General features: G+C 49.7%; 1 protein-coding gene across 4 annotated transcripts in view; it reads right to left on the bottom strand.

Annotated features, from left to right (window-relative positions):
• Positions 1–3,551: 3,551 nt before the first annotated feature.
• LRRC7 (leucine rich repeat containing 7) overlaps positions 3,552–13,270 on the bottom strand; it is a 102,901-nt gene continuing 93,182 nt past the window's right edge. For 2 of the 4 annotated variants that reach the window (XM_030953668.1, XM_030953671.1), the window contains 5 exons: positions 11,898–12,017; positions 10,170–10,388; positions 7,712–7,804; positions 5,786–5,860; positions 3,552–4,335 (listed from right to left, as the gene is read on the bottom strand). In XM_030953668.1, coding sequence (XP_030809528.1) covers positions 4,228–4,335; positions 5,786–5,860; positions 7,712–7,804; positions 10,170–10,388; positions 11,898–12,017 — 615 coding nt within the window. In that variant the 3' untranslated portion in view covers positions 3,552–4,227. Of the gene's footprint in view, positions 4,336–5,785; positions 5,861–7,711; positions 7,805–10,169; positions 10,389–11,897; positions 12,018–13,270 lie in introns of those variants that run through there. The other 2 variants (XM_030953669.1, XM_030953670.1) reach the window with 2 other exon arrangements.

The raw sequence follows: 13,270 nt of genomic DNA, 5'->3' as shown, positions 1-13,270 counted from the left end.
TGGCTCTGCTGCACTGCACAGCATCGGTTCAGTCCCTGGGCTCCCTCTTTGCAAAGCAGCTGCCAAATGCAGCAACCCCACAGCACGGGCCAGGCCCTCCAGGGCACGGGGAGGGGACAACCTGCATGTGCCAAGGGACAGGAGCTGATTGCACTCAATCAATAGATTTAAAATAGAATTTTTGAAGTACCTTTTTGCACATAAAATGAAGCAGCTTTCAAGTTCAGTAAGTCTTTATACTGCAAAAAACATGAAGTACATTCACAATCTATGTTAATAAAGTAGTAAATATTTCCTCATTCAGCTTTATTTACATGGATACTGGAATTCAACTGAAAAGTACAGTCATCTGGAATATAGCAATCTTTGAACACATACAAAAATGACCATTTCTGTATATAATTTAAGCTCAAAATCACAATTATCTCAAAATATTAATTACAATACAGCCATCTCCATCATAATTAAACATGTCTTTTATAAAATGGTAAAATCTTTACTAAAGGAAGCTGTTGGTTCTGAACTGGATACAGTACTCACAGGTAGAAAACCGAAGTGATGAGCGAGTGCCCTGCCCGGGGAGGAGGAGGAGGAGGAGGAGGAGGAGGGAGGGAGGGGACACAGCCACCACCACCCAAGGGACACAGGGCAGTGCCAGGAGTGCCCAGACTGGTGCCAGTCAGTCACTTCCACTAAATCAGCTGGAATCAGCCAGGGAGAGGATTGGCAAAAAGCTTTTTTGGGGGTTTCCTTTTCTTTTTTGGTTTGAAATTCCGCGATTTGCAGACGGTGCCGTTTGGGGTTGGGTGGTGGTGCCCTGCAGGCCTGGCCCCGGTGGCACCACGGCTGTGCCCACCCGTGGCTCCAGGGCCAGGCCAGCTCCCCGTGGATCCCTGGATGCGTGTCCTGCCCAAACTGCTGCCCAGAAAGCTGTGTGGGCACGGGGGGGCTGCCCTGCCTGCCAGGGACAGCCCTGGAGCTGTGCACTTCAGAGGGATGGCGAGGGACGGGCACGGGCAGGGAGCTCCAGCTGGCACAGCATCCCCAGTTTCCTTTGGGAGTTCTAACTGTGACATCCCACCAGTTCACAGAATCACAGGAGGGACCTCTGGACACCGTCCAGCCCAGCCTGGAGCAGGGGACATGGGGATGTGTCCGGGTGGGGTTGGGATGTCCCCAGAAGAGGGAAACCCCAGACCCTGCTCAGGGCCCTGCCACCCCCAGGGAAAGAAATTCTTCCTCGAGCTGAGGTGGGGCTTGCTGTGTTTATTTATGTCCAAATCCTGCCAGGGTGGGCGCTGACCCCGCAGCTCTGTCATCCCCTGAGCCATCTGGGGACCTGTCCCCAGCTCTGCTGCTGTGGGACAGGCTCTGCCTGGCCAGGGGGTCCCAGCAGGACATCCCTCATCCAGGGCAGCTCCTGGGAATAAACGGAATAACCTCCCTGATCCCCTGGCACCGGGGCCTCCCCTGAGCCCTGCCCTCAGCTGATGCCACTGGGGGGTTCATTTCCCTGCTTTTGCATTCCCTGTCCTTGCATTCCCCCCAGAGCTTTGTGCACGCATCTGTGCAGAGGCATCTTTGATTGCATCAGGTAACTCAGTGCTAAACTCCAGCAGAGAGGGGTCCCAGCACCCCAAAGGGGTCCCAGCACCCCAGAATGGGCTGGAGGGAAATGGACCTCAGAGCCCACCCAGTGCCACCCCTGCCATGGCAGGGACACCTGCCACTGTCCCAGGTGCTCCAGCCCCGGTGTCCAGCCTGGCCTTGGGCACTGCCAGGGATCCAGGGGCAGCCACAGCTGCTCTGGGAATTCTATTCCAAGGCCTGCCCACCCTCACAGGAAACAATTCCCAATTCCCAATCTCCCATCCAGCCCTGCCCTCTGGCAGTGGGAGCCATTCCCTGTGTCCTGTCCCTCCATCCCTGTCCCCAGTCCCTCTCCAGCTCTCCTGGAGCCCCTTTAGGAAAGGGCTTTAACCAAGGGGTTTAACATCTTTACACTCCAAGAGCTCACTACCAACAGCAAACTAACCTGGACATTTCCTACTCAGATTTTTCCTGGATTTCCTTGGCTCTGCTCTCAGCTGCCCCACTCACCCTGAGCCTTGTCCTGCCTGCTCCCTTTGTGGAGCCCCCTGTCCCCTCCCAGGGCTGGCACTGCCACCAAACACAGATGCAGACACAGGTGTGTTAAAAAATACCTTGGAAAACATGAAACCGGATTTGAGGATGTTAAATGGTCGCTGTTGGGAACAACTGGCTGAGAACTTTCCTGGTTTGCCATCACCTGGGTAGGAACTGTGAGCTGGCACTGGGAAAATGGGAAATTATCAGGGGTGGAGGGTCCTGGAGGCTTCCCTGGGCCTGCAGCTGCCCAGGTCCCACAGCCAGAGAGAGAAGGTTTGGGAATTCTTGGAGAAGTGGAACATCCCCGTGGGCTGTGGCTGCACCCTTGGCTGTGGGATTTGGGGTGGGAATGGTGCGGGTGATCCCAGAGCCAGCTGTCCCTCAGCCCCTGGCCATTGCTCCAGGGCACTGGGATCCCCTGAAAACCCCTGCAGGGCTTTCCCTGTGTTTTCCCATTTTGCTGTCAGGGATAACCAGGCTGGACCCTGGCACCCCTGAGCAGCAGCAGCTGGGCACAGTCTGGGCTTTGGGATTCTCCCTTGGGAACAGCCCCAGCACCTGGACATGACACCAGGGCTGTCCCTGTCCCTGTGCTGGGAATGCTCCTCCCGGGCTGGCTCGGGGTCACCTACTGCTCCCTGGGATGTGTCTGTGCCCATCCCTTTCCAGGATCCAGCCCAGGATCCCAGAAAGCCTCACCCATGGGAATATCCCGAGCAGGGCCTGGAGCAGGGGGGAAAATACACAACAATGTCAATGGGGAGTCTGAAATGAAAAATTAACGAGTTAAATTAGCAGCAACAAAAGGAGTTTTACTGCCACCATCACAACCTTCCTCCATCCGTGAGCCAAACCTGCCTGTCCTCGGTGTTCTCCTGTAGTGTGTGCACATGGAATCAAGGGAAGAGCCAAAGCAAAGGGAGTTAACCTGTTCTGAAGGGAGTTACCCCCTTCCAGAGGGAGTTCACCCCGTTCCAGAGGGAGATATCCCATTCCAGAGGGAGATATCCCATTCCAGAGGGAGTTCACCCCGTTCCAGAGGAAGTTAACCCATTCTAAAGGGAGTTATCCCATTCCAGAATGAGCTATCCCATTCCAAAGGGAGTCACCCCATTCCAGAGGGAGCTCACCCATTCTAGAGGGAGTTATCCCATTCCAGAAGGACCTATCCCATTCCAGAAGGAGTTATCCCATTCCAGAAGGAGTTATCCCATTCCAGAAGGAGCTCACCCCTTCCAGAGGGAGCTCACCCATTCCAGAAGGAGCTATCCCATTCCAGAGGGAGTTGTTCACCCATTCCAGAGGGATTTATCCCATTCCAGAGGGAGCTATCCCATTCCAGAACGAGTTCACCCATTCCAGAAGGAACTATCCCATTCCAGAATGAGCTGTCCCATTCCAGAGGGAGTCGTTCACCCATTCCAGAGGGAGCTGTCCCATTCCCACGTGGGCTCCTTGTCCCGAGGTCCCAGAGTTACAGCTGGAGAAGTCTCTCACCCTGTGTAGTGAATTGTTCCTGATCCCTACGGAGCCAGCTATACACACGGCATATGTACAGGTATTTTCATAAGGCATAGAATATCTTTGCATTGAAAATAAATGAACATTATTAAATTTAATTTAATATATACTTTCTTTGAGGTGTTTATGAAAATATTTTCTTCTCTATACTTTCGTATGCGACATGATAGAAATATTTCATGGGAAGTACAGGTTAATATATTTCATCTTTATAAAGGCATATACAACTTTGAGGCAGTGTTTCTGATGGACAGCAGAATTCCTAAAGGATTTGTATGTGCTTCTGTGTTTTGAAATCATATGAAATTGACTTTTAAGAAGGAACTTGGTTAAAAAAACGCACCAATGCACAGCCAGAGGCTGACAAGTAAAACTAATACGGAGCCACATGAACAATATATTTATAGAGTTAATTCTTATATTTTCTCCCGATGATTGGTACTAACATAGAGTATTATACATTTGGCACTACCGTTTGCCATTGGTCCAGCAATTGGCAAAAAATTGGTTTCCTATGTATAAATCCTTTTGAACATTAGATCTGGCTAGACATATTTACTATTTATAAAAAAATATTTAGACAGTAAGCTCACGTTGGATAACTAAGTCTACTGTGTTCTGGAAACTCTTCAGTAGGAGCACAGCCTTCTCGTGTTCCAGGTGTACAAAGCTGTGTCCGTTGGCCTGCAGCAGGGAAAACACAAGGGGAGAGGCTTCAGTGCCTTGTTTTGGGGGAAAAAAAGGCTATTTGGCAATTAAAAGCAAGGCTGAAATAAATAATGAACATGTGAGGGTTTCTCATGAGCACAGAGCACACATTGCTCTTGTCCTGTGTGGGACGGCTTCGGGGCTGGGCTGGGGGCTCCAGGGAGTGATTTCATCCCCACTGAAATCGTGCTTGACTCTGGGACAGCTCCGGGCTCTGACCATGCTGAAAGCCTCAACACAATAAAACACCTTTCCTCTGGGAAAGAGGAATCCAAATTCCAGGCAGGGAAGGTCCCAAATACAACGACAGCTGTGCCAAAACTTAGGCATTAATGGAATCCCAGAGTCCTGCACTGTGGGATGGGAGGGATCTCAGGGATCTGGAAGATCCAGAGGGAGATCATGGGGCAGAGTGTGGGGACAGTGGGCCAAGGCTGGGGGGGGAGATGGATCCAGAGGGAGGATCTGGCTGGAGAATCTGGAATGAGGTGCTGAGGGGGACAAAGGGGGAATGGCTGGGGCTGGTCAGGGTCCTGACACAACCTCAAGCTGCACCAAGGGGAATTTAGGTTGCATATTAGGAAAAAGTTTTTCCAGAAAGGTGCTAAAGTTCTGGAATGGCTGCCCAGGGAGGTGGTGCAGTCCCCATCCCTGGGTGTGTTTAACAAAGCCTGGATGTGGCACTGGGTGCCAGGGTTTGGTTGGGGTGCTGGGGCTGGGCTGGACTCGATGGTCTTGGAGGTCTCTGCCAACCCAGTGATTCTGTGACTTCTGGGATTTTGTGAATTCTGTGGTTCTGGGGTTCTCTGGGAAAGACTAGGAGGGCACTGTGAGACCTCAGTAGGAAAAGCAGGAGAAATTTGATACCCAAACAAACCACAGGGTTTGATCTCCCTTTGAGGGAAAAATTCCTCCACCCTGAGCTGCCCTGGCCCAGCCTGAGGCCGTTCCCTCTGCTCCTGTCCCTGTTCCCTGGAGCAGAGCCCGACCCCCCGGCTGTGCCCTCCTGGCAGGAGCTGTGCAGAGCCACAAGGGCCCCCTGAGCCTCCTTTGCTCCAGGCTGAGCCCCTTCCCAGCTCCTCAGGGATTCTCCAGCCCCTTCCCAGCTCCTCAGGGATTCTCCAGCCCCTTCCCAGCTCTGTTCCCTGCCCTGGACACTCTCCAGCCCCTCAGGGTCAGGTTTGGGGGTGCCCAGAAGTGGGCACAAGCTGGCACAGGGGACAGTCCCTGCCTTGGGGCTCTGCCCTCGGGTTTTGATTCAAACCAGGTGGCCCAGGTGGCCACCAGGGCAAAGAGTGCTTTGGGGCCCAGCTGTAAATCAATCCTGAAGTCCCCAAAATGCCACAGGCAGCTCAGCCCTGCTGCAAACACCGCCCTGTGTGCTCCCAGGCTGAGCTCTGAGCCCAGCACTGCCCAGCATCCCTACCTGGAGGATTTTGTCTCCCGGCTGGAGCAGGCTGGAGGCGGGGCCGTCAGGCTGAACCCTAGTAACAAAGATACCCTATAAGTCAGAAGTAACACAGGTTAGGATGTTTCTCCAAGAACTACATCCCAAAAAACACGGGGCTCCCTCTCTGGCTGGGGCCTGGGGGCTCTGCACGCCCTGGAGATGGGCTGACACCAAACTGGTTTATTCTGTTTGCTGTCTAACTCCAGTCTGGGGGTGGAGCAGCTCCCTGGGACCTTCAGCACTTATCAATAATTGTGGGTCATCTTCTGTCACAGACATATTTTCTGAAAAATCCTCTGCCAGATTTTTTCTCCTGAGAAGCTGAGAAGCCTCAGAGGAAAAGAAAACCAATAATTATCTGCTGCTGTGGAATGCAACAGGTGCATCTTTGATTGGTCCATGTGAGTTGTTTCTAATTAATGACCAATCACAGGTCCAGCTGTGCTGGGACTGAGCAGTCACAAGATTTTATTGTAATTCCTTTCTATTCTTTTCAAGCCTTCTGATGAAATCCTATCTTCTATTCTTTTAGTATAGTTTTAGGATATAATTTTCTTTTAATATAATATGTATCATAAAATAATAAATCAGCCTTGAATATAATATATATCATAAAATAATAAGTCAGCCTTCTGAAACATGGAGTCAAGATTCTCATCTCTTCCCTCGTCCTGGGACCCCTGTGAGCACCACCACAATCTTACACTAAAATCCCACATCCCAAAGAAAGTCCAGCGTGAACAGGAGTGGCAGGTTGTCAGGAGGGAAATTAAAATGGAGCAAATGTTAATTATTGGAATAACGTGTATCATAATCAGTACAGCAATCAATCTTTGCTTCCTCTAGGAAGCACAGCTTCAATTTCATTATTTGAAATACTTATGGAAGTTCCCACTGTCCCTGCAACGTGAATCCAGTATTATCCAAGAACATCAGCTCCAGGAATGTGTTCAAGGCCTCCTTTCCCAACAAAGTCCAGTCAGTTCCATGGCACCAAACACAAACCCACAGGGGTAAGAGTCCACTTCCCAATCCTACAGCCCTGGCAGCTGGGACTCAGCACACCTTGGAGTTTTTGTGACCTCCTTCTATTGAAAATCGATTTATCTGAAATGTGCAATTCCCAAAATGAGCCCTGAGTGTCCCTGGCCACCACCAGGTGTCAGTTTTAACTCCCAGTACAGGACACATCTGCTGCCACGGGGTCTGTAAGGATCCAGGCATTTCCAGGCTGCTTTTATTTGACACAGCAGCTACAAACCCTGGAATTTCAGCCTCCAGGGATGATACTGTACTTTAGTATAGTAAATATAATATAATATAACATAATATATATAATATATATAATATAACATAATATATATTATATAATATAACATAATATAATATAGAAAATAGAAATAATATAATATAATATATAATATATAATATATAATATATAATATATAATATATAATATATAATATATAATATATAATATATAATATATAATATATATCAAACCATATAATTTATATATATAATAATATATAATATATATAATATAATCAAATTAATTTATTAAAAGTTTAATTGGGGTCTAAGGCAACTCTTAAAAAGTGAGAGAGACAATTCTCCAGAAAACAGCCCAAAAAATTATCTTATCCAGGGAATATGGGCCAGACACTCATGGGATTGATGCTTGATTCCCTCATCTTCCTTAACTGGGAAAACAAGCAAACAACACTGCCAAAATAAACAAACAAACAAAAAAATACAAAACCCAAGAACAAAGCTAAGAATGGGAAAAGAAAAATCTTTCAATTACACCAACAGAGAGGCACAAACATCCCCCTCGTGTTCTCTGCCTCCCCTCTGTGACCTCTCAGATCAGGAGCAGGGAGAGAGGAATTTCAAACTTACCTTATCAGAAGGTTTGAATGGATTTCCTTGTCCACTTATTCCACCACTGATACTAAACCCAAGGCCAGGATTCTTCTCTATCCTCACACAAAACTAGGCAGGAAAAACAGGGATGTCAGCTCTGGACCCTGCCCCAGGCAGGCACCTCCTGCCCTCACATCCCATTTCCCTGGAGGAATGGGATGAGCCCCTGCACTCCACAAAATGGGAAAAGCCACTGGAATATTGCTAAAATATAAAAATATTGTAAAATTATAAAATATTTAAGCTGGAAGAACTGGCAGCATTTTCCCACACTGCAGGGATGCCAAAACATTCCCTGTGGTTCACAGATTTTTGCATGGATTTTAATGTTCTCTTTTCAAGGAGGAAAAAACCCTTTAGATTAGTGAAAGTGAAGTTCACTCTGGCCAAGTTTTTCACTTAAATGTTGGGATAAACCCATCAGTGAGGCTTTGCCTGGTGCAATTTTATTTTCCCAGGAGGAGCCAGACGTGCAGCACCCCTGGGACAAAACCAAAGGATAAAATCCTCTGGGATCTCTGGGGCACTGCTGGGATCTGGGAGCCTGCACTGGCACAGGAATCAGAGCTGAGCCTCCTCTTTTAGTAAGGGTGGCTCCAAAGAGTGCTGGGGAATTGGAAATACAATAAAAATCAGCTCAGAGATCTTTGTGGCCGTGCCCTGTGCTGGTGTGAGCACGTCCTCCCCCAGCAGGCTCTGAACATCAGGGATGTGGGGCAGGAGCTGCTCTGGGGGCTCCATGCACACTCCCCACAGGAGGGAGGTTTGGGGGTGGTTCTGCACCTCATTCTGCTCTCAGGGGCCTCTCACAGCCCCGCTGAAGGACAAATCTGAGGGACAGGAGCAGGGAATGAAACTCCCCAGTGCCTGTGTCAGGCTGGGGCACTGGGGCAGCAGCTGGGCTGTGCTGGGCAGGTCTGAGCAGAGCAGGGTCTTCCCAGAGCCCTGCCCTGCTGGCACTGAACGGGGTCACTGGGGAAATGGCAGAAGCTGAAAATGAACTCAGTCTGACCCAGGAATGCCAGCTCTGCCCAGGGACCTCAGTTCCAGATGGTGGCACTGGGTCAGTCTGGGAGAAAATGGGTACTGGTGGCTGGTGCTGGGGAAGGGATGGACCCAGCCTGTCCCCAGTCCAACCAGAGCTCTCCCAGCCCAGCCAGAGCTCCTCCAGTCCAACCAGAGCTCTCCCAGTCACACCAGAGCTCCCCCAGTCCAACCAGAGCTCTCCCAGTCCAACCAGAGCTCCCCCAGCCCAACCAGAGCTCTCCCAGTCCAACCAGAGCTCCCCCAGCCCAACCAGAGCTCTCCCTGTCCAACCAGAGCTCCCCCAGCCCAACCAGAGCTCTCCCTGTCCAACCAGAACTCCCCCAGTTCGACCAGAGCTCCTCCAGTCACACCAGAGCTCTCCCAGTCCAACCAGGGCTCTCCCAGCCCAGCCAGGGCTCTCCCAGTCCCATCTCCCCTGGGCTGCCCGGCTCAGCTCCCCCACTCCTGCCCAAGGTTCCCTCTCCCGTGGGCACTTTGGAGGAGCCACTTTGGGACTCTTGGTGTCCAGGAACTGCCCTGTACCCCCCAGTGTCACTGTGATATTAACTAACAAATCCCTTCACCAGGATTTCTTCTCCTGGGAAGCTTCAGCTTCTCCCTGTTTTGCTGCTCTGGAATGTGATTTGGAGAATTGTTTACCCAGCATGTGAATTGTTTTAATTTAATGACCAATCCCAGTCCAGCTGTGTCGGGACCCTGGTCAGTCATGGGATTTTATTCTTCATTCTTTCCTAGCCTTCTGTCTGTATCCTTTTTCTTTCTTTGGTATAGTTTTAGTATATAATTTCTTATAATAAATATATAATATTTATAAATATTTGTAAATATTAAAATAGTATAATTAATATAGTATTAATAATAATATTAATAATAAATATATTAATTATCAATACACTATATTTATATATTATATTAAATATTAATGCATTATACTTATTATATTTATAAATATAATGTAATATAACAAATATTATAGAATATATAATAATATATAATAGAATTAATATAATATAGTATAATATAATATAATGTAATGTAATGTAATATAATGTAATGTAATATAATATAGTATAATATAATATAATATAATGTAATATAATGTAATATAATATAATATAATATAATATAATATAATATAATATAATATAATATAATATAATATAATATAATATAATATAATATAATATAATATAATATAATATAATATAATATAATATAATATAATATACTATCAGCCTTCTGAGAACTTGGAGTCAACTTCTCGTCTCTCACCTCGTCCTGGGGACCTTATAGCACCACACCCCGGGATCTGCCCCGTGTCCCCGGAGCTGCCCCGGGATCTGCCCCGGGATGTGCCCCAGGATCTGCCCCGCGCCCCCAGGCTCACCTGCTCCTGGTAGGCGTCGGTGCTGCGCTGGCCCTTGGTCTGGATGAGGCACCGCTGGGGCTGGGGGGCCCGGGAGCCCTGCGAGGACGGGATCTGGATGGGCAGGGGGGGCTGGTACTGCTGGATGGTCACCTTGTTCATGCCGCCCTCGTACTGCTGCTCCCGGCTCCGGTGCTGCAGGCTCTGCGAGCCCATCAGCGTCTGGATGTGGCTACCTGCCTGTGGGCGAGCAGCGCGTCAGGAACAGCGCGCCCGCGGAGCCCCGCGCCCTGCCCTGCCCCGCCACGGCCCCTGGAGCTGGGAAATGCGGGGTTCTGACTCTGCTCATCCCCATTTCCCGCAGATCAGGGGACCAACAACTCGGCTGTCGGGTCAGCTCCGTCCCACACCATCAGCTTGCCTCCCCCTCCTGTGCCTGGAGGCATCTCTGGGAGCAACGGCTGTTGTTTCCACCCCCAGCAACCCTCCTGCTCTCAGGGATCCCTGGCTGCATCTCCAAGGATAAGGCTTGGAGCAGCAGGAGCTCCTTGGGATGCTCCTCTGTGCACGGTGGTGTCACTCACTGCTGGCACTTCAGGGTGGCAGGACGGATCTCCTGACAGTGATCCCTGTGATTATCCTGGCTCATCCCTGCAGCTCCTCCTCCAACACGCTCCGTGAGGATTCTCCAGTCTCCAGCTTTATGGTCAGAGCACTCCTGAGCACAGCTGGGGCTGGGAGGGGCAGCCAGGAGCTCCAAGCGCTGGAACTCAATGTCCACCAGCACCACAGAAGCACCAGAAAGAGACCCTTTTCCAGGGAGTTTATCAGAAAAAGGGCTGTGCCTGTGCAGGGCTGGGCTGGAGCCATCCCACCCCTGGTGCTGTTTATGGACTGAGCATCATTCCTGAGGTGAAACTTGGGGATGAGACCCTGCAGGAGCAGGGCAGGAGCAGCCCAGCCATCCCACCTCTCATGCTGTTTATGGACTGAGCATCATCCCTGGGGTGAAACTTGGGGATGAGACCCTGCAGGAGCAGGGCAGGAGCAGCCCTGCCCAGCCCTCTGTGCCCACTGCCCACAGCAGAGCCAGAGCACACAGAGAGGTGATGCCTCAGTTTTTGGCCTTTATATTTTTAGGTTCTGAGCTGCTTTAGTGTGTGGGTCTGGGCTTCATGTTAAGTGTTGGTGAGCTCTGTGCACAGAGCAGGGAGACAAAACAATTCCTGCTCCAGCTGGGCACCAAGGACAAATGATCCAAATCTCAGCCCCAGGAGCACAAACCCCGTGGGCTGGAGAGAGAAAAACAAGCAGGGTGGGACTGCAGGGGCTAAAGCTGGAATGGGACAATGAACTGCAAGGTGCAAATGGAGCAGAACTGATCCCAGGGACAGAGCCCGTGCCCGCTCGTGCATTTTGGGGCCATTTTGGTTCATCTTGGGTGCAGCCCTGGCTGGGCTCTTGTGCTGCCCGAGGTGGATCCATGGAGGAGATGCTTTGAATCATTCCCTGCTTTATTCTGGAACTCTGCCCAGCCTCTGCTCTAGGGCAGCCTGCACGAGGCATCAGGTGCCCCATGAAAACACCGCCCTCAGTCACAGCAATTCCTGCTTTCAGGGTTGGAGCAGCCCCGGGTGCTGCCCAGGGCTGTCCTGCTGTCCCCAGGGTGTCCCCAGAGCTCTCCTGCTGTCCCCAGGGTGTCCCCAGGGCTGTCCCCAGGGCTGGCCCGTGCCTGCTGGCACCCCTTACCTTCTTGGTGACGGTGTCGGGGGGCACGTCCCGCCGGCCCAGCGGGTAGGGGTTCCAGGGGCTGCCCACGGCCACCTCGTCCTGCCCGTTGTCCAGGAGGCTGCTCTGCTGCGACGGGGTCTGTTCACAAAGGCAGGGCAGCCTTTAGTCACCAGCACAAACCCTCCACACTCTGCCACAACAGCCCAGCAACGCACACAAGGCCCAGCCTGCCCAGTGCTCCGCCAACACGGCGGCACTGGGGGCTCTCTGCAAGCAGGAGGGCTCGAGAGGCTCAGGACAGAAATAATGAGAATAATGAATGGTGAGAGAGAAGAGAAAATTCATTGGACTGGACTCGTTACTTTCAGAGAAACAGATTCCAATATTTAAAGAGCCTGGCGTTAATTCTGGAGTTAGGACTTGCTCCCTGCTCGTTCCAGCAGCAGGAACTTTGTGGGAAGGATTTGCCACCAAGGCAAAGGAGCTGTTTGTGTTTTCTGCAGCAAACATCCCCTGCTGGCAGTGCCGAGGCTCTGCTGGCTCCGTGTGCGGCTCCCAGAACCTCCTGCCTTGTGCCAGGGACGTTTTTTGTACGATATTAACCTGGAATTCAATGTTTGCCTCATCATGAATGGTCACAACACGCAGGGAAAGTTTCCCCAATGCTCGTAATTCCCTTTTCTCTCCTGTTCCATGTTTCTTCCTTGTCACTTTCCCCCCTGGTTGTTTCATTCCTGTTTTCAGGACTTTGGAGGGGGTTTGGACTTTTCCTGCCCCGCCCTAAGTTTCCATTATCTGTCCCTCTATTTCTCAATTATCACTGGGAGTTTTCCTAAACACCTTTTGGGTGCCAGACTTCCCAAAATTCCAGCATTGTCCTGCCACTGACAGCACCTGGCACACTTCAGTGCTTATTGATTAATGGGAATCTGCAAAGGAACAAAAAATATCTATTTTTCCCCTCTGCCATTCCAGGCATTTCTTCTCCAGCTTTGAGTAAAAAAAAAAAATAAAAAAATCACGATACACTTCACTAGATGGATAAAGAATTAATCAAATTTGCTTTGAAATGTGCAATGGGAATTTTTCCATTAAAAACTGTTTTTAGACAGAAGTTGAAAAGTAAATAGAAGGAAATGATGATTTAAATCACATCTCTGAGGTGAAGTGAAAAAAGTCCAACTCTGACTATTTAAAATGAAAGGAAACTTCCATTATAATTCTTTCATCATTCAAGAAATCGTCCAGAAAAATAATGGAATTTGTGATTTTCTTTCTATGAAAAACCATTAGAAAAAACATTTCCCCTGTTTGAAGGCCGGGATCTCCTTGCAGAGCTTTCTTTGCCCTCATTAAAAATGGAAAAATGAGCAATTCCATCCAGAGCTGCC

Source organism: Camarhynchus parvulus, chromosome 8 (assembly GCF_901933205.1).
Source record: "Camarhynchus parvulus chromosome 8, STF_HiC, whole genome shotgun sequence".
In the NCBI taxonomy this organism is placed as follows: domain Eukaryota; kingdom Metazoa; phylum Chordata; class Aves; order Passeriformes; family Thraupidae; genus Camarhynchus; species Camarhynchus parvulus.
The sequence above is the reverse complement of the archived record's forward strand: the minus strand, read 5'-3'. Positions and strand labels throughout refer to the sequence as shown.